Source organism: Elaeis guineensis, chromosome 10 (genome assembly GCF_000442705.2).
Source record: "Elaeis guineensis isolate ETL-2024a chromosome 10, EG11, whole genome shotgun sequence".
Taxonomy (NCBI): Eukaryota; Viridiplantae; Streptophyta; class Magnoliopsida; order Arecales; family Arecaceae; genus Elaeis; species Elaeis guineensis.
This window is the reverse complement of record NC_026002.2, coordinates 8564401-8588801: the sequence shown is the minus strand read 5'-3', so window position 1 is coordinate 8588801 and position 24401 is coordinate 8564401. Positions and strand designations below refer to the sequence as shown.

General features: G+C 40.7%; 2 protein-coding genes and 1 pseudogene across 4 annotated transcripts in view; all 3 read left to right on the top strand.

Annotated features, from left to right (window-relative positions):
- Window positions 1-574: 574 nt before the first annotated feature.
- Window positions 575-6390, top strand: LOC105053393 (protein TIFY 4B-like). 3 transcript variants are annotated; one of them, XM_073244328.1, is made up of 9 exons: window positions 575-995; window positions 1092-1231; window positions 1395-1585; window positions 2166-2250; window positions 2335-2515; window positions 2625-2684; window positions 4471-4528; window positions 4628-4845; window positions 5845-6390. In XM_073244328.1, the coding sequence occupies exons 1-9, from the start codon at window positions 839-841 to the stop codon at window positions 5907-5909; spliced, it is 1155 nt and encodes a 384-aa protein (XP_073100429.1). In that variant the 5' UTR covers window positions 575-838; the 3' UTR covers window positions 5910-6390. The 3 variants fall into 3 exon arrangements, with proteins under 3 accessions (XP_073100429.1, XP_073100431.1, XP_073100430.1); XM_073244330.1 differs by lacking the exon at window positions 5845-6390 and adding an exon at window positions 5057-5684 and having other exon boundaries at window positions 576-995; XM_073244329.1 differs by having other exon boundaries at window positions 577-995; window positions 5784-6390.
- Window positions 6391-8274: 1884 nt separating this feature from the next.
- Window positions 8275-10003, top strand: LOC105053489 (probable sugar phosphate/phosphate translocator At5g25400; annotated as a pseudogene).
- Window positions 10004-23841: 13838 nt separating this feature from the next.
- LOC105053394 (acireductone dioxygenase 1) overlaps window positions 23842-24401 on the top strand; it is a 2275-nt gene continuing 1715 nt past the window's right edge. Inside the window, 2 exon segments of the mRNA XM_073244202.1 lie at window positions 23842-24012; window positions 24170-24257. Coding sequence (XP_073100303.1) covers window positions 24001-24012; window positions 24170-24257 — 100 coding nt within the window. The 5' untranslated portion in view covers window positions 23842-24000.

The window sequence follows — 24401 nt, the reverse complement described above, 5'->3', positions numbered from 1 at the left end:
ATATATTGATATATTTGAGGGCATTATAAATAAGAATCCACCAAAATAAATAATAAAATATAAATATTTAAATATAATTAAATAAAAAAATGAGAGATATGGTTATTGAGATGAAAAAAGAATTAGTTTTAGTAAGAGCTTGTCCTACTAATAGAAAAAAAATATTTAGGGTGTAGGAGGAGGAGATTTAAATAGTTTAGATTTTTGGATTAGGTATGATCAGGTTCGAATTGGGTCAGATTATTTTTTATTGATCCAAATTGGATCTAGGTAAATATGCCTGGGTTGGATCGAGTCAAATCGGAGAACATAAGATCTAGACATGATGTGGAAGTGAGAACGGGTTTAACTTTTGGATCCAATTCAATCCATAAGTCATCAGTTAGAGATTAGTCCGAGTCTAATCGGATCGGGACCGGACTAGTCACCCATGGACTTGACCCATTTGCAGCATTGTGTCGCGTTTCTGTCCACCGAGGGAGCGAGCATTAAATGCGGGAGCAGTGCACTGACGTGGCAGCATGGGGTTGCAGCCCCTCCTCAGATAAAAGAAATGACACCCCAACGAAGCGGAGACGCCGCGGACAAACCCCATCCCCTTAATTTTTTATTTCTTTATACTCACTCTTTTCCCCTCCCTTTTGGCGTCCCCGGCCGTCTCCCCACAAAATAGCCTCCCATTTGTTATACCAAAATTAAGGGAAAAAAAAAAGCACAGACCGAGAGCCAGAGAGAGAGGGAGAGAGAGAGAGAGAGAGAGAGACGATGAGATCTCCCTCCCATCTCTTTCTGAGCTCTCATCTCCCCTAAGCTCCCAATCCGCGGGCAATCCGAGGCGATGCAGGGGGACCTCCGGCCGGAATCCAGCGGCACCGTCAAGAACGCCGCCGAGACGGCGGTCCGGTCGCTGCTCGACAAGCCCCTCAGCGAGCTCACCGAGGAGGATATCGCCCAGCTCACCCGCGAGGACTGCCGCCGATTCCTCAAAGAGAAAGGTCCCTCTCCTCCTCTCTTTCCCCTTGTTTTAAGGTTTAGCTTTTTTAGACCAGGGAATCTAGGGGGGCTGACCGGTACGTGCCGGTTCCGTGCAGGCATGCGACGGCCGTCCTGGAACAAGTCGCAGGCGATCCAGCAGGTCATCTCCCTTAAGGCCCTCCTCGAGGGACGACCGGAGTTCGGCGACGCCCCCGTCGGCGCCGGCTACCGCCAGAAGGCTCCCCCTCCGCGGCCAGTAACCCACCTCACACATCAGCCTACTCCCCGATCCCCTCCCCATTTCTTCACCTTTTCCAGCGCCAAACATTCCCTTTTCCAAACCCCCTGAGCTCATACTCTTTTTTTAAAAAAAAAAATAATAATAATATTTTATTGTTTTATTTATTTATTATTTGTAGGCCGCTCTTCCTTCGCCGCAGGAGGCGGACGGCGACTCGATGACGCCGCCGAAGGAGCCGTCACCGTCGCCGTCTCCGTACCGGAGAAGAGATCCGATCCCGCCGGTCTTCGACCCCGGCGAGCCGTCCTGCCGGTTCCCGGTCGCCGGAAGGGACCAGCAACCGCTAGAGACTCCCTCCCCCTCGCCCAGGTTCTTTTCGCCTCTCTCAAAACCGTGTAGCTTTTGCTAACCTGCGCCGATCGTTCTGTCGTACCGCCCGGCGGCTCCGATGGTTCGATCGCTGCATCGCCAGGTTTTTGCTTTTAAGATATTTTGTTTGTACAGTCGATTGTTTCCTTAAATCGTATCTGTTGATCCGACGGCTAGAAGTTCCCAATCGAACTAAAACTTACCCAAATTAGCATTGCTTTCATTGATCTGGACCGTTCGTTGGACTTTACGCTCGTAAAGAAATTCCTTTCCCGTCACCTTTTTACCTTCATATGATTTACAACGCTCAGGCTGGGTGTAAACAATTTCTATGCGGATGCCTGATCTGCCGTCGATTTCTCCTGAGAAGCCATCCAATCCGCCCGTTCATGACGTCATTCCCTGCCTTCATCCCATGACGTGAAGCGACGGATGAACGGGCGGAAAGGGAAGCGTCCAACAGAAATCCGACGGCCATCTGTTTGAGGGCGAGACGCTTTTAATTGAGCTCTGTCTAGAAATCAGATTGGTTCATCGATTTGACGGTCACGATCCTCGTGAACTCTGATGATGGGCTCAGGGTGACGGCGGACGTACCGGCGGGCCAGCTGACGATCTTCTACGACGGCAAGGTGAACGTCTACAACGACGTGGCGGTCGATAAGGTGACGCTCGATCTGAACCCGAACCGTTTTGGGCGTTACGGAGTGGCCTGACGGCTCGGGTATTTTTCGGCTGCTTGCTTGCAGGCGCGGGCGATCCTGACGCTCGCGGCGAGCCGGGACTGCTACGGCGCTGCGGCTCTTCCCGGTCCGCTTCACTCGCCCCAGCCGGCGAGGGCCGGCTCCTCTCCGGCTTTTCTCGCGCCGGGTCCGGGCCCGGTCCCCAGCGCTCCCCGGCTGACCCAGGTTTTCCCCACCTCGCCAGCTGGTACGTCTATAAACTGCCCCTAGCATTTAATATATTTACGAGATCGCCACCATCTAATAATTTTCATGAGCCGTTTGATCTTGATCGGGTGTCTATGGTTGAGTTTCAGGAAGGTTACCCCACCGTTTCCGGGAGACCGAGTGGAGAGCCGCGCGGGAAACCGAGCCTGGTAAGAGAGCGGAGCAGGGTCCGGGTAAATTTGCCACTTTTTTCTTCGTGCAACTGTTTTGGACTCCAGAATTCGACACCGGCCACGTCGCTCACTTACGAAACACACGCCTGCCGGGATCCATCTCTGTTTATTTCGTTGTTTTTAAGATAAAATTCCGCGCACGGTGGCCACGCTAGGGAATAGCCGTTGCAAATTGAGACTGTGGAGGGAACAGGTTCCTGTTCTCTACGGAGACTAGGGTGGAATTATTCATTAGTTGTACGCGAATTGATGGCCCACGGGGCCATGCTAGAGAGGGAGAGAGGAGGTCCACGGATTGACATGATTTCTCCTTGGAGGATTAGTCGTGATCCGTGGACCCCACGCCGCGTTGTCTGCATGGTCCCTGGTGACTTTTCATTGAATCTGTTCAACCAATATCGGAACCTATGCTTACGCTATGTCTTGTCTAAATTTGGGTTTGTACCTCGATCCTTCAGGGTTGGAATGAAGCCTAGCTCCAGAAAAAAGCGACCTCAAGCTTAGCTTGAATTATGATAGTTGAGCTGAGCTTGAACTCATGCGCAGCTCGGTTGATTTCGAGCACAAATCGAGCTTCGCAGAAATGGCTTGTCCGATGGATTGGGAAGAGTTCGAGGTCTCTAGGAAGTAGGATCTTTTTAATGTTTATGCTTTAAACTAGTCTTAGCTCTCAGAAGATCCATGAACCAATATATCGATTTAAAGGATAATGATATTGAATGAATGAACTTCACAGAGATTCTATGCATTAGAAATGGTATTAAATTGTGTACAAAATTTTTTGAGCTAAATCGGAATGTTTGTAGATGAACTAAGAAGTTCACAGGGAATGAGCAAAACATTTTCTGTGCTAATATGTAGTCTAGCATGTGCAACTGCCTTCAAACATTGATGATGTTTCAAATAACTGTTTTATTATATTAGTAATGTCAAATCATTGTTTTACAGTTTTAAGTCTTCCAAGATTATATCCAACTTCATCTTAACTAGAGTGTAACCCTTAATAGCATGACCCACTTTATCGTCTTATGATATGGTATATGTTATTGGCTTGAGTGTAAGAATTGTTGGACCACTTCAGGCCTAGATCAGTGTGGACCACGTGTACCACCATCCTTGGAGCCTATCCATATCCACATCCTTGTATAGAGTTGATATTTCCACCTCTTTTTCGTAATTTTTATGTCATTACTTGGTGCAACTGGATTTTTATATGAAACAATGTGTTTGTCATGATACATTCCTATATATTTATTTCCTTGAAATCTAATTTCCATGCTTTAAAGTAGTGACTCCTTGCAAAACAAGTTTTAGTTTTTGCTTGTGCACTAAGTTTGAAGTACTCTTTTGTTAGGCAATATATTTGTTAATGGAAACCAGGTTTGAAATGCAATTTTTTTTAGAACCACTAAAATTTACCAAGTCTAGAATTTTCATGGTCATACTACAAACACAAACTTTATCATGGCTCTTATAGAATGATGTAATCTTCTGTCTTGATCTTGGGCATTCACAAGATGACTTGTGCCACTCTTTTTGTGTGACATAACGAGAGAATTGGCTTATTCACGCACATATGAACAGACACACGAGGTAGAAAAGATTGTCTCAATTATATTAAGAGATATGAAGGTGGAGGAAAATGAATGTAAAGGTTAACGTAACCAACAATTTTCAAATTCATAAGGTGGTACATGGTTCACAAATTTCTGTTCTTACCTTTTTTGTGGCTTCCTACGTATGCTGGTTTTACCTACTGCAGAGGGTCCAACAAATAGAAAAGCATCATTGCAGCGGTACCTAGAGAAAAGGAAGGACAGGTATGAGTTGCTTTCATGGAAAGGAGTGGCCCAACCACATTTACTTGGATCATGGTCTTTAGAATGACAATTTTCATTTACTTTATTGCTCATGGGAAGGTTAAAAGGCAGAAGAACTCTTGGAGGGGCATCTTCTTCAAGCATGGAAATGATTTGCTTGAGCCAAAAGTTTGGGGTTCAGATACCAAATGAGCAGTTAAGTAGGAGCAACGCTAGCTCCCCTACCCAACCCAGACCACCTGGCACACCAACTAGGTGCAGTTCAATAGAAAACCAGACTCAGAAAAATCATATCTCCATTGATCTCAATGATGATGGTAAGTGAAAATAGCCTTGTAACTTATCTGACAGAATTTACTATGCAGTTAATGAGTTCTATTTAAACAGCATTATAACAGATGAAATCAAATTTAAAGCATAGTGGCATATGCTTGATAAGACAAATGATATAAATCATTATCAGAACGACATGGGAATAACTTCCTTTTAACATCATATCTCTATAAATTCTCATGTCTTATGTCCTAGGGCGACAGATGTGACATAAGAAAGATCACTGGGGGCATATCTGACCGTTCATGCTTTAAGCATATGAAGACTTCTGCATACATGTTTTCAATGCCCTTGGTCTTGGTTGGCATGGCAATATACAACATTTTAAATTTAATTCAGCTTGACCTGACTAGGTTTGTTAGTTCACTTTAGCTGAAGTTCAACACAGTATAAGCAAATCTGTGTCATCTTATTTATTACCTTTATCATCCATGGTTTGCCGGAGGGAGTAAACTTTTGTCTTGTTACTAATGTGACCCTTATGTCAGTAAATATCCCCAAAAGGGAGAGCCAGTGTCAAATTTAGGTTTCCTAAAATGTCCTGAGGATTATTTTTCTGTGTTTTACCTATGGACTTCAGCCGAACAAAAGAAATCTTTGATTTGGAAGTCATCTTTTGCTAATTATGTACTTGGATTGGCAGAAAGAATGTAGTTTGCCAACATGGCTCGAATTTTATTAGAAGGCATTGGAAGAAACTGTCTTTCCAAGTCATCTTGTTTTCTTATGTATCATACTTCACTAATCAATAATTCTGCGCAACCATTTGTAATCAACACAATTAAATAAATTCTGGTGATTTCTAGACTCTTTCTTTTGTAAATGTATAGCTAGTTAATTTGTGCTCCTTTATTCTGTTTTTGGTCTTTAAGTATTGCATCACCAGAAGCTTAAATTTCAATTACATCTCAATGTTAAACAGGTAGTGGCAACTGACTAGCCTACTTGACATTAATCATTCAATGATTCTCTATCTGATCCAGTGACACAAAATGGGGTTCCAATTCCTTCAGAGGAATGGCAGACCATTGGTTCCACGTTGTTTTGAGAAGAAAAAATGCATCTATTCTAAAATGAAGTACTTGTGTTGGATTAGCTTTCAATGTCCAAGAAGATTGACTTTGCTTCAGTCAAGCTTTTGCAACCTTGGTCAGCTGGAAAACAAGTTTTTGATTCAGAGTATCATGGTAACTTCGGGACAACAGGAGATGAGGATCGTCTCTACTCTTTGTGCATACCAGAAATTGGCCAAAAGTTCCAGCATTTGTTTTGGTGAACTTGGCTCCTATCTCTCCAATATCAGAGGCATAGGCCTGTGTCAATCTTGGATGGCCAATGACATCCAGCTTGTACCAGTGATCCTAGTGGCCAGGTGAATGTAGTTTGAGTTTAATCATCTGATTTTTCTAGAATAGAGAAATCCAGTGACTTAACAACCAAGATCATCTTACCAGGTTAACGTTAGGCCTGTGTCTTAACTGAGTTGCAATATATGAAAAATATGAACTCAACGGACATTTAAGATTCCAGCTCTGCATCCTCTTAACACGTAGGATGCCTTTGCTAAGCTAAACAGGAGATATCCTTCTCAATAGCATTTGCATGGTCTCGCTGCTTTTATAAAATTATCGAGTAAGATACTAGCTCTGTAGCCTTCAACATACAGTTGACTTTTGCTATCCTAAATAGAAGATATTTTTTCACTTGCACTTGCATGGTCTCTCTGATTAGCTAATGTTATGGGGAATTTTACTGAAAGGATCATTAAGCTCAACCGATTCTTTTTTCTTCTTCCAAGGAATATGGGAGTGCCACTTTCTTGGTTTGAACCCTGAACTCTCCCCAGTGCATGGGCCAAAGAGAGGGATGCCAACCTGTAGACCCAACCTGCATTAGCTTGATTAGTTCATCCTACAAATTCATAGGAGTTTGAACGATTGGAGTAGTTAATTGTAGATCAAGTCTGTCTGACCTCTCAAATTAATCTTTTCGTTCCTTAGATTATGTCAGTTTCTGAATGCATGGAGGTTGAATTTGGAGACCTTGAGTTTTGTCCTTGGTAGGGATCTAATGGTTTTTCTTTGTAAACATTTGATGAACTGTATGTCAACATTGATATTATTGCTTCGATACTATTACTGTTGGATTGTTATGCGAGCCTGTCCAAAAACATGCATTGGTCTTTCATATGGAACCCAAAGCCTGATTTCTCAAAGATCTTTAGAAAAGCCTTTGATGCTTGAGACAATAGGCAAGAAGATTCATTATGTGGGATGAAGCAAGAAGACCGCTCATTGTAGGCCATAGAAGAATCAACCATGAGATAGGTCTTGGAATGTTACTCCTATGTCCCAATATTGATGTTGCTTTTGTTTCATTAATCATTTGATTGTCAATAAAGTTCTTGGTGGTTGACATGATCAAATAGTTAAGATATCGATTTAAGCATATATGGGTAGGAATGTTGGTCCATGAGGACCACTGAAGAGTTTGATTTGGAGACATCAGGAATGATACTGATACAGCTCGGAGTTCGCCGAAAGATCAATTTGGCAGGTGCAGGACCAGTGGTTTGGTTGTGTTTCTGATTGAATATTCCTGTGGGCGTCATGGCCATGGATGCAAATTGTTGAACTTAAAGATGTCACTAATATGTTCTAAAAAAAAAAAAAAGACCTTCTGTTTTGTGGTTACAATTATAGTTACTAGGTTGCTTTCCACTTGATCGAAAGTTTTCTTGGAATTGTTTCTGGGATACCGAGTTAGTTCGGCTGTTGGAGAAGCATGGGAAACGCAACTTACCATTTATAAATATTGGCTACCTTCTGGGCTAATTTCTTTTAAAAAAACAAATTTTCTGTGCACTTCCACAAGTTTTGCAGTGTTTGAATATGCTCTTGCGTACCTTCTTCTTCTTTTCTTTTCTTTTTTTTTTTCTTTTTTTTTTTGATGAAATTGCCTACCTTTTACTTTAACACTCAGTTGTTGTGCCCATGTCCATTATTTTAATTTGCGGAGTCCAATTTAAGGAGTTGGGACAACCGACGTGTGCTGACACCGATGTGTCAGTTGGCCTTTTCGTTCCATTTTTTTTAAAATTAAATTATAATTTTTTTAAAAATTTAAATTTATTATAATTAAATTTATTATTTTTTAAAATTATCTTTAATATAACATCATTAATTAAATCATTTTAAAAATATGAAATGATCAAATTATCCTCCATTATAATTGAGTAAAAAGAACTTATCATAATTTTTTTCACCGTCTTCTCCCCTCTTTTCCATTTGTCTCCCATTTTTTTCAGTTGCCATCCCTCTCCATGAGAAGCAATGGCGGTGGTCAAAGAAGCGCATCGGCATCGGCAGTAGAGGAGATGGGACGAGAGGGTGGCGACGATGGTGGTAGAAGAGGAGGGATGGGCGATGGGGTGGTGAGGAAGATCCTCTCCTACTTTTACGTCGCGATCTGAATCTCTCTCAACTTCATCTTGATCGTCTTCAACAAGTATGTCCTCGATCTCAAGATGTATAACTGGTCCTTCCCCATCTCCCTTACCATAGTTCACATGGCCTTCTGCTCCACCCTCGCCTTCCTCCTCGTCCACGGCCTTCGCGCCGTGGAGCCACCCACCTCCCCTCCCATGACCCAAAACCTCTATGTCACCTCCATCGTTCCAATTGGCACCGTCTATGCCTTCTAGCTTTGGTTCTCCAACTTCGCCTACATCTACTTCTCCATCTCTTCATCTAGATGGGCAGAGCCCTCATGCTTGTTGCCATCTAATCGATCGGAGTCCTCTTCAAAAAAAAGACATTTAAGAGTGATACTTTGCTCAGCATGCTCTCCATCTCCTTCAGCATCGCCATCGCCGCCTACGGGGAGGCCTGCTTCAACACCTGGGGTGTCATGCTCCAACTCATATTGTGGCTTTCGAAGCCACCCGCCTCGTCCTCATCCAGATCCTCCTCATCTCAAAAGGCATCTCCTTGAACCCCATCACTTCCCTCTACTACGTCACCCTTGCTGCCCCAATTTCCTCTTCATCCCCTAGTTCGTCATCAAGTTCTCTCCATCCTCCATGCCACCTCCTCCTTCCACCCCGGCCTCCTCATCTTCGGAACCAACTCCTTCTGCACCTTCACTCTCAACCTTGCCATCTTCCTCCTCGTCTGTAAGACCTCCGCCCTCACCATGAACGTCATCGAGGTCGTCAAGGATTGGCTCTTGATCACTTTTTCGTGGTCAGTCATTCCAGACACCGTCACCACGTCAATCTCATCGGCTACAGTATTGCCTTCGTTGGAGTCGCGTACTACAACCACTTCAAGCTACAGGCGCTCAAGGCCAAGGAAGCCCAAAAGAAAACCACACAGGCCGACGAAGAGAATGCCCAGCTTCTCATGGAGAGGGATGGCGACCGAAAGAACGACTCACCTTTGGTGAAGGGCATTTTGATCATTTCAAAAAATTTTAATTACGTGGTACTTTAGTTTCATTTTGGGTTAATGGGTGCCTAATGGTCGGGACTAAACTATAGAACTAAAGTAAACATCAAGGGCTTCAGCGTAAGTTTTTCAAATCATTAAGCTTAAGAGTAATTTCCACTCGGGGGGGGGGGGTTTGTAATTTTTCTTTTTCTTTTTTTTAATATAAAAAAGAGAGAGAGAGAAACGAAGGGAGTAAGGCACTCTGAGCCCTGTTACGCACGTCATGATAGCGTGGAGTCCACATATGCATGTGCCCCAGTTTGACAACCCAGCTAAAGCCAAGCACGATGACGTTTTTGCAAGGCCCCGCCTTATCAAAATTGCTTAGATGCCCTGAGCTTCATAGGTTGGTGGAATTAAACCTTTTATCCGTTTCCTTCGAGACTCGCTCTTGGAGTCTGCCATCGCCGTTGTACTGCCCGGTCTCCGAGTCTGCAGTAAAAGTCTGAGAGTAGCTGTTACAATGTAACTTTTGTTGCTGCAGAACGGAGATATCCAGTTTTGGGAACATTATTTTGTTCCTCTCCTACCAGCAAGTTATAGCCCTAAAACATGGTTTGAACACCATTTCCATATCCACCTATTCAGCCTGTTAGAAAGCTGTGTAGAGATAAAGAGTAGTCAGCAGACAATTGTGCTCATTTCTGACTAAATGGATTTCTGAAGTTTCGTTCCTGGACATCCGAGGAAATAAAATCTGCTACACTTGATGATTGTTTGTTCCCTTCCCAAAAAGTAAAGGTTTGGAAAGGTTGAGCTTAGAGTTCTTTCGCCGACCCATATATCTTGCCAAAATGAAACCCATGGCCGTTAACAATTGTTATAGAAGAGAATTGTTGAAAAAGCCTACAAGTGTTAAGGACTCCTTCCCAAAATGGCGACGAAGTGCTTCACAGATGGTTCCATGGATGGGATGGCAGCATCATAGGATAATATATTGCTCTAATTAGTGTATACTAAGGAGATATTTGGTATGGGATGATCTATCTAAAATCAAAGATGATATGGATGGAGATGATGAGATCATCATATTGGATTGCACCATAGTGATCTTATGTGATAGTGATTTCAAATGTAAAATCACTTCTACTCAAATCATCCTCCAATCATGATAGCCATCCTTGAGGTCTAAAAATCTAAGATCACTTCAGACAGTGGTTTTGGACTAAAATATAAGGGCAAATATATCCCTCAGTTTAATAAAAAAATTGGTATATCAATATACCATTATTACACTATATCAATATTGTATATATATATATATATGATATTATATTATATATATTATATTATATTATATTAATGAACGGTCACATTTTGGTCATTCATTAGGGAGCGAAATCCGTCTGCCAAACTTTGAATCAAAGTTATTAATCATGGATGTCCGTTGCGAGCTTCATCTGCATGAAAGGTCGAGTTGGCAATTTGAAATGGGTGCGAAAGCAAGATCGCGAGCCCGGATCTAGCACAATTTTGTCTAGTCGCTTGGGGTGTATCCCAAAGAGAGGAGTTATCCCGATCAACAGGTTACCTCCATGATACTTGTCCTCCACTTCTAAGTTCGAAGTGCCTTTTTGACTTCGAATGGAGGAGGTAGTCGATCTGGTTGTCAACTGTTGATCTGATTTCCTTTCAAAGGCATTTGTCCTACCATGAAGGGTGTCACTTCATGATCCATACTATCATTATGAGGGGAAGGAGCTCGAGAGGCTACGGAACAACACTTAGAGAGAAGAGATCTGGAGATCGATCCCAAACCCATCAAGACTTGCTATGTATTAGATTTTGATGAGACTCGAAGCATGCTCTATAGATTGCCTTATGTAGTTGGATCTGAAAAGGAAGTACGATGAAGAGTTGCAAGATCCGCTACTCTCAATGTTGGTCGAGTGGCAAGATCTAATGATTCGATAGCTGAATCCGTACTGTCGATGGTCTGTATAAATAGATCATTCATCTGGCCAGATTGTCTACCATCCTATCGTTAGTTGTTCTCTTGTTGTCGGAGTTAATTCCTGATGGAGCCGTCGTACTCATCCATTAAATTGGCAGTGAAGAGGAGGATGCATTCTTCAAGTAGAGAGTCCTCATCAAAGAGGTTGAGGATTCAGCCAAGGGCTCCTATTCTTTCTTTATCGTGGTCTCTGGGAGCATCGAGTGCGGACCTGATGGAAACTGGAGATGAGCAGTAGTGGTTGGACCACTACAATCTACTGCTTGATCAGCCTCGGGGTTGCCTCAAGCTCCTTTTGCTTCATCTATGGGGTCCAACCTCTCTCCGCGATGGCAGGGGGTTGGCGGGGCCCAGGGCGGATCCTTCATTGCCCAGAGGTGAAGGGGGTGTGCTGCCATTGCAAAGTCAGTGCGAAGGGTACCTCTACTCTTCAGGACCATAAGCTCGTTTGAAAATTGTGGAGTCGATTCTGCTATCGGTTGAGTCTAAGCTTTGTGTTCTTTCTTTCTTTGTTGTAGCTAGCCCTGCTCGAATAAGATTGATTTATGATAAATTTTCTCTAGAATGTGTACGAACCTTGTGAATAAAGTGTTTCTGTATTGATATTTTCTCTGTATATCTTCCAGAGTTCTTTCCTCTTTGAGGTGGGGTCTCCGAAAGGTTAGCCCTTTTGCTGTCATTACTGTTGATCTCAAGTGGGCATGTGGGGTCTCTGAAAGGTTAGTCCCTATGTCATTGGGGGGGGGGGCAGTGGTAGCCTTAAGCGGCCGCACGGGATCTCCGAAGGGTTAGCCCCTTCATCATCATTATTGTCGGCCTCAAATAGCCGCACGGGATTCTTGAAAGGTTAGCCCCTATCATCATTATTGTCGGCCTCAGGCGGCCATGCGAGATTTTCGAAGGGTTGGCCCCATCATCGTCGTCATTGTCGGCCTCAAGCGGTCGCACAGAGTTCCAAAAGTTTAGCCTTTTCATCATCATCGTTGTCAGCCTTAAGCAAATGTGTGAGGTCCTCAAAGGGTTAGCCCTTCATCATCAGCCCCTTCATCATCATTGTTATCAGCCTTAAGCGGCTGCATCAAGTCCTTAGAGGGTTACTACCTTCATCATCGTCATTATCGGCCTCAAGCGGTTGCTCGAAATCTCTGAAGAATTAGTCCTTTTATCATCATTGCTATCAGCCTCAAGTGATAATACAGGATCCCCAGAGTGTTGGCCTCTTCATCGTCATCAGTCTCGGGCAGCCACATGAGATCCCTAGAGGGTTAGCCTCTTCGTCACCATCATTCTTAGCCTCAAACGGTCATGCAGGATCTCTAAAAGGTTAGGCCCTTCATCATCATTGTTATCGGCCTCAAGTGGCTGCATGGGGTTCCTAGAGGGTTGGCACCTTCATCGTCATTGCTGTCGGTCTCAAGCGACAGTGCGGGTCCCCATAGGGTTAATCCCTTCATCATCTTGCTATCATTTGTAAACAAAAAAGAATTAAGGGTTGCTATTCCTATGCATGCAATATCGGCTTCTTTGCCATTAAGAGGGCCAATTTTTAGAAGAATATAAGATAGAAGAAGAGGTCAGAATGGAGGAATCAGGCACCATATGAACAGTGGCTCCATCATCAATGACCCATAGTTTTTTACCAAAAAAAAAAATGACCATAGTTTAGAAAGGATAGAAAAATAAGTTAGAAGCATACTTATGACATTGGTTATTGGTGTTGGAGTATCTCGAGAAATCAACATGAGTACCTTGGCATGTTGCTCAGGTGTAAAAATTGAAGCAACATTAGTGGGAGTATCATGAGAGCCATTTTGATCGACTTCTCTAGGAAGAAACCAATGGTAGTAAAAGGTGCATAACTTTCTACAATATTGGTCATTGGCCTGGAAGTATCTAGACAAATCAAAGTGAGTAGCTTGGCATATCGCACAAGTGTAAAGGTTGGGATAATGGTAGTGAGAGCATCATGAGAACCATTTTGATTATTTGTATAGGAGTAGAAAGCCGAAAGGCGTAGATGGTGCAAAACTTTCTATCATGATGGTGGGAGACAAAGATTAACTAACTAAGAGATATACTATTGCCAAAAAAAAAAGAAGTTTGATGAACCTTTGAAAGAGCAAAAAAGGAAAAAGAATTATGGATGTAAGAAGTATACAAGAGAAAGAAGGAAGAGAGAAATTTCCTATTCTGACACCATGTTCAGGAAGAAATTTGTACCTAAAAGGTGTTAAGGAAGAAATTTGCATCCAAAAGGCTTGCTTTCATTAGCTATGACAATGGGTTTGCATGCAACTTGTATGAGATCAATATTCCTACAAGATTTGATACAAAGCAAATCTTCATAAATATTTACAATCTTGACAAGAGGCATGTGGTAAAATTTGATTAAGGAATGAAATATATCTTGATTGCATATCCGACCATATCTTAGTTGGTCATATCTATCTAATTTGGTGCCAATAGAATCAAGATATGATTTTCATCATAGCTACACATATTTGCCTAATGTTATGATGAGAGAATGAAGAAGAATCAATAAAGATATAATTTTCATCATTGCTGCCCATATCTATCTAATCTGATGCCAAGAGAATCAAGGAGAATTAATGTACGATTTTCATCATATTTTATCTATCGCATATGGACTTCCTCTAGGTTTTGGATTTGATAATAAATAAATCCATGGAGGATTCTTTTAGGCCCAACCGTGCTACCAAAGTAGATTTTCAGGCAAAACAAAGCTATGGGAGACTACTTCTGAAGTAGCCTAAAGCAATTCAGGGTTCCCATCTCATCTAATTTTGGAGCATTAGTTGTTATTTTAAGTATTTCAAAATACCTCAACTGCTTTAGTTTTTATCCATCTAGAACTATATATATATATATATAATATAATAAAAAAAAAAAATAAATATATAATATATATATATATATATATATATTTGCGCTCATTGGAAACTTTATCATTAGACATCATTTTATCACATAAATACATTATTTCCCTTCTTATTCAGAAACATATATCTTTTTATTCTTTTCTATTCCATTTCTCTCCTTTTTCTTTGCCAAAAAAGCTTCATATTTTATTCCATTTTTTCTTCAAAAATACTATTGCATCTGATTCCTAAGACAGAGAGCATCGGGAAATAATTCAATTAAATCTTTATAGTTGAAAAGATATTTTTACAAAAAAATGCTATTATAATTGAATCCAAAAGAACAAATGGGGACCTAATTGTAGCAGCCCGGTTATCTGGGCCTGTAGCCCAGACGGCCCAACAACACAAAAAAAAAAAAAAACAGAGAAGGAGGAAGACTCCTAGCCGGAGTCTTCTTCCTTCACGATTCCGGCAAAATCGGACTCAAAGAGTCCGGCTAGGGTAGGAAACCTCCACTATAAGATCCCCCGACCTTCCTTTAGGAATTTACAACAAAAAAAATTCGAAGTAAATCAAGGGATTTGAGGGATTTTCTCAAAGATTTCCGTGGTGGTTGATCGGAAGAAAAAGGGGTCGCCGGAGCTATTTTTGGCCGCCGGAACAAGGTATATTCCTTCTTCCTTCCTTTCGGTCTAGTTCCTCCGGTCTTGGGATGTTCGAAAGCCGGCGAGGAGCCGGTTCGGGCTCAAACAGGGATATCCTGTTTGTGAGACTTTTCTTCCTTCTCCGCCGCCGGCAACGAGGAAGGTGGCACTGCCACCGACATGGTAGCAGCGCCGGCGTCGGACGCTGCCGGGGAAGGTGGCCGGAAGTGTTTTTCTTGGTCGGGATGTGGGGAGAAGTTCGATGGGGCTCGGGTTCTTGCTTTCGAACAGGGGGAAGAGGAGAAGAAGAAGTCTCTTCTCTCTTCTCCAAATAAATAAAATATATATATATATATAATAAAATAATAACAATAATAATATATGTATATATATATATGCATATATTAAATAAAAAAAATAATGAATAAAAAAAATGAAAAATATATATAAAGGGGGTCATGGGTATGAGTTAGATAACCTCAATATATATATATATAATTTATTTGGTTAAATTAGTTTATTTTGTTTGATAGGAGAACAGTCTAACGATCAGGGAGACAACGAGTAGGGCTTGGTTTTCGGAATATAAGGCTGTGAATTTGAATTCTCAATTATCGAGGTAAGAATTTCTATACATGATCATCATTATATATGTTATTTTACCGTTGATTTTATCTCATTGATCTTGCATCATTGGATTTGAGATCGATGAATTTGTTATATCTGAGATATTGTTATTTATTTATTTATGTGATTTTGAGCATGAGTATGCTATATCAATACAAATGTATCAGCGATTGATGGCATGATTATGTGTATGACATATTTATTACACTGCAAAAGATGAATTGATTAATGAAGTTAAATATCATAATTTCATGAAAAGGAAAAGAAAGAGAAATATGGTTTGGGCTGGCCTTGTCATGTGGAATAACTTGCCAGGAGTTTATGCCTGGGACAGCCCCCACAGGCTTATGTGTGGAAGAATATGATCCGAGAAAGATCATGAAGAATCTGATCCGAGAAAGATCATGAATGATTTGATCCGAGAAAGATCATGGCCACTTTGATCCGAGAAAGATCATGAATATTTCGATCCGAGGAAGATCACAGAAATCGATCCGAATAAAAGATCGTCGCATGATCCGGGTAGTCCAAAGCCAAAAAGAAATAAAAAGTTGTCATTCCAAAGATGTGAAGAATAAAATATATAATATGAAATTCAAACAATGAATGAAGATTTCACTTGATGATGTATGATGATATATGTGCATATTTGTGACAATGTTCCAGTTATTACATACCTATGTATTTTCTAAATTGTATTAGTTTTAGAAATATTAATTTTATCTACTAGGTTGATGTACATGTGCAGTGATTCTTACTGAGCTGGAGAAGCTCATATTTTTCTTCTTAATATTTTTCAGACTCACAGGTTGCGTAGTTTGGGCGGTTTGGGGCGAGAGTAAATAAGAACTGAAGCCTTAGTAATTTAGTTAGTTTAAATTCTCTGATGCCTAAGAACATTTGAATAATTGTATTGAACAAGTTTATTTTCGATTTGAAGCTGTGACATTGGTTGATTGTTTTGGTATTTAATTGGTTATTTAAAATTTGAAGTGTTAAATTTTAGGCCTTACATGATCCTAGGGTGCTGCTCTAGGGTTTGTGCGGCCGTGTCATGTGCTCAACTCAGGTGCTGGATTTGAGGCGTGACAGAGTGGTATCAGAGCCTAGGTTTAGGAATCCTAAGGTTTATTTTAGAGAGAGAGTATATGGGTAGATTTTTAGATGGAAATTGACTAATACGAAACATTATTCTTAAATTCTTGACTAAAGTGAAACTGTGTAGGTTGTCATGGCAAGAGGGACTGAGCGTGGGCGAAATCGGAGACCTACTCGTTTTGCGGATGCCTCTAGTACTTGGGAGCCAGCTACACCACAAGAAAATGCTCCACCCTTATCGGATGATGAAGCACCACAACAAGAACATCCTACTGAGCCTGCTGAGGTCACTCCCGGGGAAGAAACTCCAGGAGAACCTGAAATTCAACCTGGGGAACAAATTACTACAGCTCAGTTAATGCAAGTACTGGTTCAACAACAAGTGGCTGCAAGGGAAGATATGAGGAGGATATTGGAGGTGCAACAGGGACACCAACAGCAGATCATACAACAAATATTTCAGGAGCGGCAGTCCCAGCAACAACAAGGAGCGGAAAATCAGTATGAACGTCGAATCAATTTATTAGACTTCAAAAAATATGCACCACCGGCATTCTCAGGGACCTCAGATCCTATGGAAGCTGAAAGCTGGCTAAAAGCAATAGAGAAAGTTTTCCATGCTTTGAGATGTCCTGCTGAAGACAAGGTCACTTTTGCCACGTTTATGTTACAAGGTGAGGCAGCCGATTGGTGGGAGATGGAAATTGGAAAGCTAGGGCCAAATGATGTACCTTTTACATGGGAAGAATTTAGAAAAGTTTTCTATGAGAAGTATTTTCCCCAGAGTATCCGACTCCAGAAATTTTGAGAGTTTGATCGACTGGTTCAGGGCCACATGACAGTTGCTCAATATGCAGTCAAATTTGAAGAATTGTCGAGATATGCCCCCGCATTGATAGCTGAAGAAAATGTTCGAGCCAGAAAATTTGAGAATGGATTAAGGGATAGAATCCAACAGTTGGTGACTGTCTTTGAGCTGCCCACTTATAAAGAAGTCGTAAACAAATGCTTAATAATAGAAAAAGGACTCAATGATGCTCAAGCAGCAAGAGAGAAAAGTATGAAGAAAAGGGATCGAGCAATTGATTCTCAAGGTCAAAGTAGCAGAACCTTCAAACCAAAGACCCCAAAATCAGGCCAGACTGCCACTGAAGGTAAAGTACAACCTCAAGGGAGCCTTATATGTTATAGGTATGGAGGACCTCATTTTAGACGAGATTGTACGTGGCCCGGGGGACAATGTTACAAATGTGGACGAGATGGCCATAAAGCAGTTGTATGCCACAATGGAGGAGAATCACAGAGACAGCAGATGCCTCAAAATTTTCAGAATACTCCCGCAAATCGAGCACCCCAAGATGTACAAAGACAAAATGCGGGACAACAAAAATCAAAGACCCAAGGACGAGTCTATGCACTTACACAACAGGATGCTAATGCTTCTAACTCAGTGGTGACGGGTACTGAATCGATCTCTTAAAAATTCTTTTATATATATGTCATGAATTATTATATGCTTAGATATATAAGGACATATAGCACTGAATGATAAATGAATATCTGACAGGTATGATTAAAATTGCATCCAACAATGTCTATGCTCTATTTGATCCTGGAGCTACCCACTCCTTTATAGCAACTAGTTTTATTAAGAAGAATAAAGAGATGTCTCCTACACCTTTAGAAAATAATCTCTGTGTCCGCACACCAAGTGGAGAGGTGATCTTGGTTAATTCAATTTGCAAAGATTGTGTACTGAGTATTGAGGATAGGGAGATGAAAGCAGACTTATTAGTCTTAGAGATGAAGGACTTTGATCTAATCTTGGGGATGGATTGGTTAGCAGCATATCATGCTACAGTTGACTGCTTCCAAAAGACAATAATGTTTCAAATTCCAGATTAGTCAGAGTTTAGTTTTAAGAATACTAAATCTTTCTTTCACCAGAAGTTCATCTCAGCTATTCATGCTCAGAAATTTCTTAGAAAAGGATGTGAAGGATTTCTAGCCACTGTATTAGAAACTCAGAATGAAAAACTCAAGTTAGAGGATATCCCTATTGTGAAGGAATTTTCTGATGTTTTTACTGATGACCTGCCTGGACTACCTCCTGATCGAGAGATTGAATTTTCTATTGACCTGATCCCTGGTACGAGTTCAGTTTCTAAAGCTCCTTATCGAATGGCTCCAGTAGAATTGAAGGAATTACAAAAGCAATTACAAGAGTTGTTGGATAAAGGATTCATTAGACCTAGTGTGTCACCTTGGGGAGCTCCAGTACTTTTTGTAAAGAAGAAAGATGGTAGCCTTCGGCTTTGCATAGACTACCGAGAATTAAACAAGGTAACAGTGCGAAACAAATATCCTTTACCATGAATCGATGACTTGTTTGATCAGTTGCAAGGAGCTCAAGTTTTCTCAAAAATTGATCTTCGTTCTGGTTACCATCAGTTGAAGATACAGTCAGGAGACATATCAAAAACAGTCTTTCGGACTAGATATGGGCATTATGAGTTTTTGGTCATGCCATTTGGTCTGACCAATGCACCGACAGCCTTTATGGATCTTATGAATCGAGTATTTGCATCATACTTGGATCGATTTGTAGTTGTATTTATTGATGACATTTTGATTTACTCGAAAAGCTCATTCGAACATGAAGAACATTTGAGGACTGTATGACAAACTCTGAGGGAAAAGAAGCTGTATGCAAAGCTACAAAAATGTGAATTTTGGATGAGCAGTGTTACTTTTCTCGGGCATGTCATCTCCAAGGAGGGTGTCTCTGTTGACCCAAGGAAAGTGGAGGCAGTAGTTGACTGGAGCCGACCCACTAACGTATCAGAGATACACAGCTTTTTGGGATTAGCTGGCTATTATCGAAGGTTTGTGGAAGGTTTCTCTAGTATTGCCATGCCTCTATCTCGTCTAACACAGAAACAAGTAAAGTTTGAATGGACAGACGAATGTGAGCAAAGCTTCCAAGAGTTAAAAAGACGATTGGTGACTGCTCCAATCTTAACCATTCCATCTGGGACAGAGGGTTTCACTATCTATAGCGATGCTTCTCGTAAAGGTCTCGATTGTGTTTTGATGCAAAAAGAAAAGGTGATAGCTTATGCCTCTCGACAACTGAAGTTATATGAGCGGAATTATCCTACTCATGACCTAGAATTAGCAGCTGTAGTTTTTGCTTTAAAAATATGGAGGCATTACTTATATGGGGAGCATTGCGAGATTTTCACAGATCATAAAAGTTTAAAATATATCTTTACTCAGAAGGAGTTAAATATGAGACAAAGAAGGTGGTTGGAACTATTGAAGGACTATGACGTGACAATAAATTATCATCCCAGGAAAGCAAATGTTGTAGCCGATGCTCTAAGTAAAAAATTTTCTGGTGAATTGGCTGCTCTAATTACCTCACAAAAATCTATATTGCTGGATTTGGAGAAATCAGGAATTGAAATACGACCACATGATTCTCAAGTTCAGCTTGCAAATCCTGTACTACAGCCTACTTTGATTGAAAAGATTAAAGCAGCTCAAAAGGAGGATTCAGAGTTACAAAAGGTCATAGATGCAGTGAAATCTGGTATACAGACAAAATTTTGGATACATGAGGATGGGTCATTGAGATTTGATAACAGACTATGTGTTCCCAAGATTACAGGATTAAGAGACGAGATCCTAGAGGAAGCTCACTGTTCGGCTTACACTATGCATCCTGGAAGCACAAAGATGTATCAAGATTTGAAAAGAAATTTTTGGTGGTCTGGTATGAAAAGGGATATTGCACAATTTGTAGCCCAATGTTTGGTATGTCAACAAGTAAAAGCTGAACATCAAAGACCAGCAGGACCACTGCAGTCTCTTCTTATTCCTCGGTGGAAATGGGAGCATATTACTATGGATTTTGTGACTGGATTACCTAAAACATTTCGAAATAATAATGCTGTATGGGTAATTGTTGATCGATTGACGAAATCAGCACATTTCTTACCCTTTCGGATTGGTCTCTCCTTAGAAAGATTGGCAGGCTTATATATAGAGCAGATTGTACGACTGCATGGAGTACCAGTTACTATTGTGTCAGATCGAGATAGTAGATTTGTTTCGCAGTTTTGGAAGAGTTTTCATAAAGCTCTTGAAATCAAGTTAAATTTCAGTACAGCTTTTCATCCTCAAACTGACGGACAATCAGAACGAACCATACAGATCCTAGAGGATATGTTAAGGGCTTGTGTCATGGACTTAGGCGGAGCATGGGATAATCACTTATCATTGGTTGAGTTCGCTTATAATAATAGCTACCAAACAAGCATTCAGATGGCTCCTTTCGAGGCATTATATGAAAGAAAATGTAGATCGCCCATTTGTTGGGATGAGGTGGGGGAAAGAAAACTGTTGGGACCAGAAATAGTGCAGCAGACAGTGGAAAAAGTACACATGATTCAGGAACGACTTCGTACGGCTCAGAGCAGGCAAAAGAGTTATACTGATAATAGAAGAAGGGAGCTGGAATTTCATGTAGGCGATCATGTTTTTCTGAGAATTTCTCCCACTAAAGGTGTAATAAGATTTGGAGTTCGTGGTAAGTTGAGTCCAAGGTATATTGGCCCTTTTGAAATTTTAGACAGGATCGGAGAGGTTGCATATCGATTAGCATTACCGCCGACTTTATCTGGTGTTCATGATGTGTTTCATATATCGATGTTGAGGAAGTATATTCCAGATCCAAGTCATGTCGTGAGTTATGAACCTTTGCATCTTCAGAAGGATATGACTTATGAAGAATATCCAGTACGGATTGTTGACAAGAAAGATCAGGTGTTACAACATCGAATTATTCCTTATGTGAAGATCCAATGGAGCAATCATAGCGAGAGAGAGGCTACATGGGAACTCGAGACAGAAATGAAGATCAAGTATCCACAACTTTTTGAAAACTCGGGTATGTAAATTTCGAGGACGAAATTTTTTTTTAAGGGGGGAGATTGTAGCAGCCCGGTTATCTGGGCCTGTAGCCCAGACGGCCCAACAACACAAAAAAAAAAAAAAAAAAAAACAGAGAAGGAGGAAGACTCCTAGCCGGAGTCTTCTTCCTTCACGATTCCGACAAAATCGGACTCAAAGAGTCCGGCTAGGGTAGGAAACCTCCACTATAAGATCTCCCGACCTTCCTTTAGGAATTTACAACAAAAAAAATTCGAAGTAAATCAAGGGATTTGAGGGATTTTCTCAAAGATTTTCGTGGTGGTTGATCGGAAGAAAAAGGGGTCGCCGGAGCTGTTTTTGGCCGTCGGAACAAGGTATGTTCCTTCTTCCTTCCTTTCGGTCTAGTTCCTCCGGTCTTGGGATGTTCGAAAGCCGGCGAGGAGCCGGTTCGGGCTCAAACAGGGATACCCTATTTGTGAGACTTTTCTTCCTTCTCCGCCGTCGGCAACGAGGAAGGTGGCACTGCCACCGACATGGTAGCAGTGCCGGCGTCGGACGCTGCCGGGGAAGGTGGCCGGAAGTGTTTTTCTTGGTCGGGATGTGGGGAGAAGTTCGATGGGGCTCGGGTTCTTGCTTTCGAACAGGGGGAAGAGGAGAAGAAGAAGTCTCTTCTCTCTTCTCCAAATAAATAAATAAAAACATATATATATAATAAAATAATAACAATAATAATATATGTATATATATATGCATATATTAAATAAAAAAAATAATGAATAAAAAAAAATGAAAAATATATATAAAGGGGGTCATGGGTATGAGTTAGATAACCTCAATATATATATATATATAATTTATTTGGTTAAATTAGTTTATTTTGTTTGATAGGAGAACAGTCTAACGATCAGGGAGACAACGAGTAGGGCTTGATTTTCGGAATATAAGGCTGTGAATTTAAATTTTCAATTATCGAGGTAAGAATTTCTATACATGATCATCATTATGTATGTTATTTTACCGTTGGTTTTATCTCATTGATCTTGCATCATTGGATTTGAGATCGATGAATTTGTTATATCTGAGATATTGTTATTTATTTATTTATGTGATTTTGAGCATGAGTATGCTATATCAATACAAATGTATCAGCGATTGATGGCATGATTATGTGTATGACATATTTATTACACTGCAAAAGATGAATTGATTAATGAAGTTAAATATCATAATTTCATGAAAAGAAAAAGAAAGAGAAATATGGTTTGGACTGGCCTTGTCATGTGGAATAACTTGCCAGGAGTTTATGCCTGGGACAGCCCCCACAGGCTTATGTGTGGAAGAATATGATCCGAGAAAGATCATGAAGAATATGATCCGAGAAAGATCATGAATGATTTGATCCGAGAAAGATCATGGCCACTTTGATCCGAGAAAGATCATGAATATTTCGATCCGAGGAAGATCACAGAAATCGATCCGAATAAAAGATCGTCGCATGATCCGGGTAGTCCAAAGCCAAAAAGAAATAAAAAGTTGTCATTCCAAAGATGTGAAGAATGAAACATATAATATGAAATTCAAACAATGAATGAAGATTTCACTTGATGATGTATGATGATATATGTGCATATTTGTGACAATGTTCCAGTTATTACATACCTATGTATTTTCTAAATTGTATTAGTTTTAGAAATATTAATTTTATCTACTAGGTTGATGTACATGTGCAGTAATTTTTACTGAGCTGGAGAAGCTCATATTTTTCTTCTTAATATTTTTCAGACTCACAGGTTGCGTAGTTTGGGCGGTTTGGGGCGAGAGCAAATAAGAACTGAAGCCTTAGTAATTTAGTTAGTTTAAATTCTCTGATGCTTAAGAACATTTGAATAATTGTATTGAACAAGTTTATTTTCGATTTGAAGCTGTGACATTGGTTGATTGTTTTGGTATTTAATTGGTTATTTAAAATTTGAAGTGTTAAATTTTAGGCCTTACATGATCCTAGGGTGCTGCTCTAGGGTTTGTGCGGCCGTGCCATGTGCTCAACTCAGGTGCTGGATTTGGGACGTGATACTAATACACCGAGTGATTGATTCCAAAGAATATGAAATTTATCGGACCATATTATCTACAGGCTTCAATGGCCCTTTTTTTTTTTTTTGTTCTACCAAATAAAATGGCCAAATGTTTTTTACTTAATTAATTATTTTATTTTATTTATATTCATTAAAAAATTGCATCCATAAATTAAATTTCCAAAGTCATCACGGGAGTAAAGACGAGCAAGAAACTGTCTCTAAGCTTAACGACAAGAATGATATTTCATTCATATGGTGTTTGTTTACAGGCAAGGGACACCACAAGCCGCTGGCGTGAGAAGCATCTGGAAGTGACTTCCTACCCCCTTTGCCCCTATATCATATCTTGCAAGGAGTCTGTGGGATCCCACCAAAAAAGAGCGTCAGAAATTGCGGAGCCCGTTTGGCGGGCACATAAACACGATCTCATGGCTCTGGAGGTGCGTTTTTTTTTTTTTTTTAAGGTCCAAAAAGTGTTTAATTTGCAGCTTTGTTGTTAGCGATAGGAGAAATTGTTCTTTCTAGATCCAAAAGCATGTATTTTCCAAGCACCAGATGATCTATTATTACTGGATTTGTTTTACTGTTTGTCATTAGGCTTGGTTGATGGATGAGAACGATGGGGACCAGAGGCTTCCGCACCATCGGAACCCAATAGAGTTTGTATCCCTGGACAAGCTTGAAGGTAACAGTCTGATCTCTCTATCTACAGGATTTTGATCTTATGCACTTTTATGCTGGATATGAAACTCTATCATAAATAACACTTACTGGATGCTCATGTTATTTGCAAGGAGAGAACATGTGGTTGTTGTGTATCAGGATCTAA

Bases quoted from the DNA above. Each gene is read 5' to 3' on its own strand.
- LOC105053393 (XM_073244328.1), top strand. From the start codon at position 839: ATGCAGGGGGACCTCCGGCCGGAATCCAGCGGCACCGTCAAGAACGCC. The intron at 996-1,091 runs GTCCCTCTCCTC...GGTTCCGTGCAG, and splicing joins CCGATTCCTCAAAGAGAAAG to GCATGCGACGGCCGTCCTGG. The intron at 2,251-2,334 runs GTGACGCTCGAT...GCTTGCTTGCAG, and splicing joins ACGACGTGGCGGTCGATAAG to GCGCGGGCGATCCTGACGCT.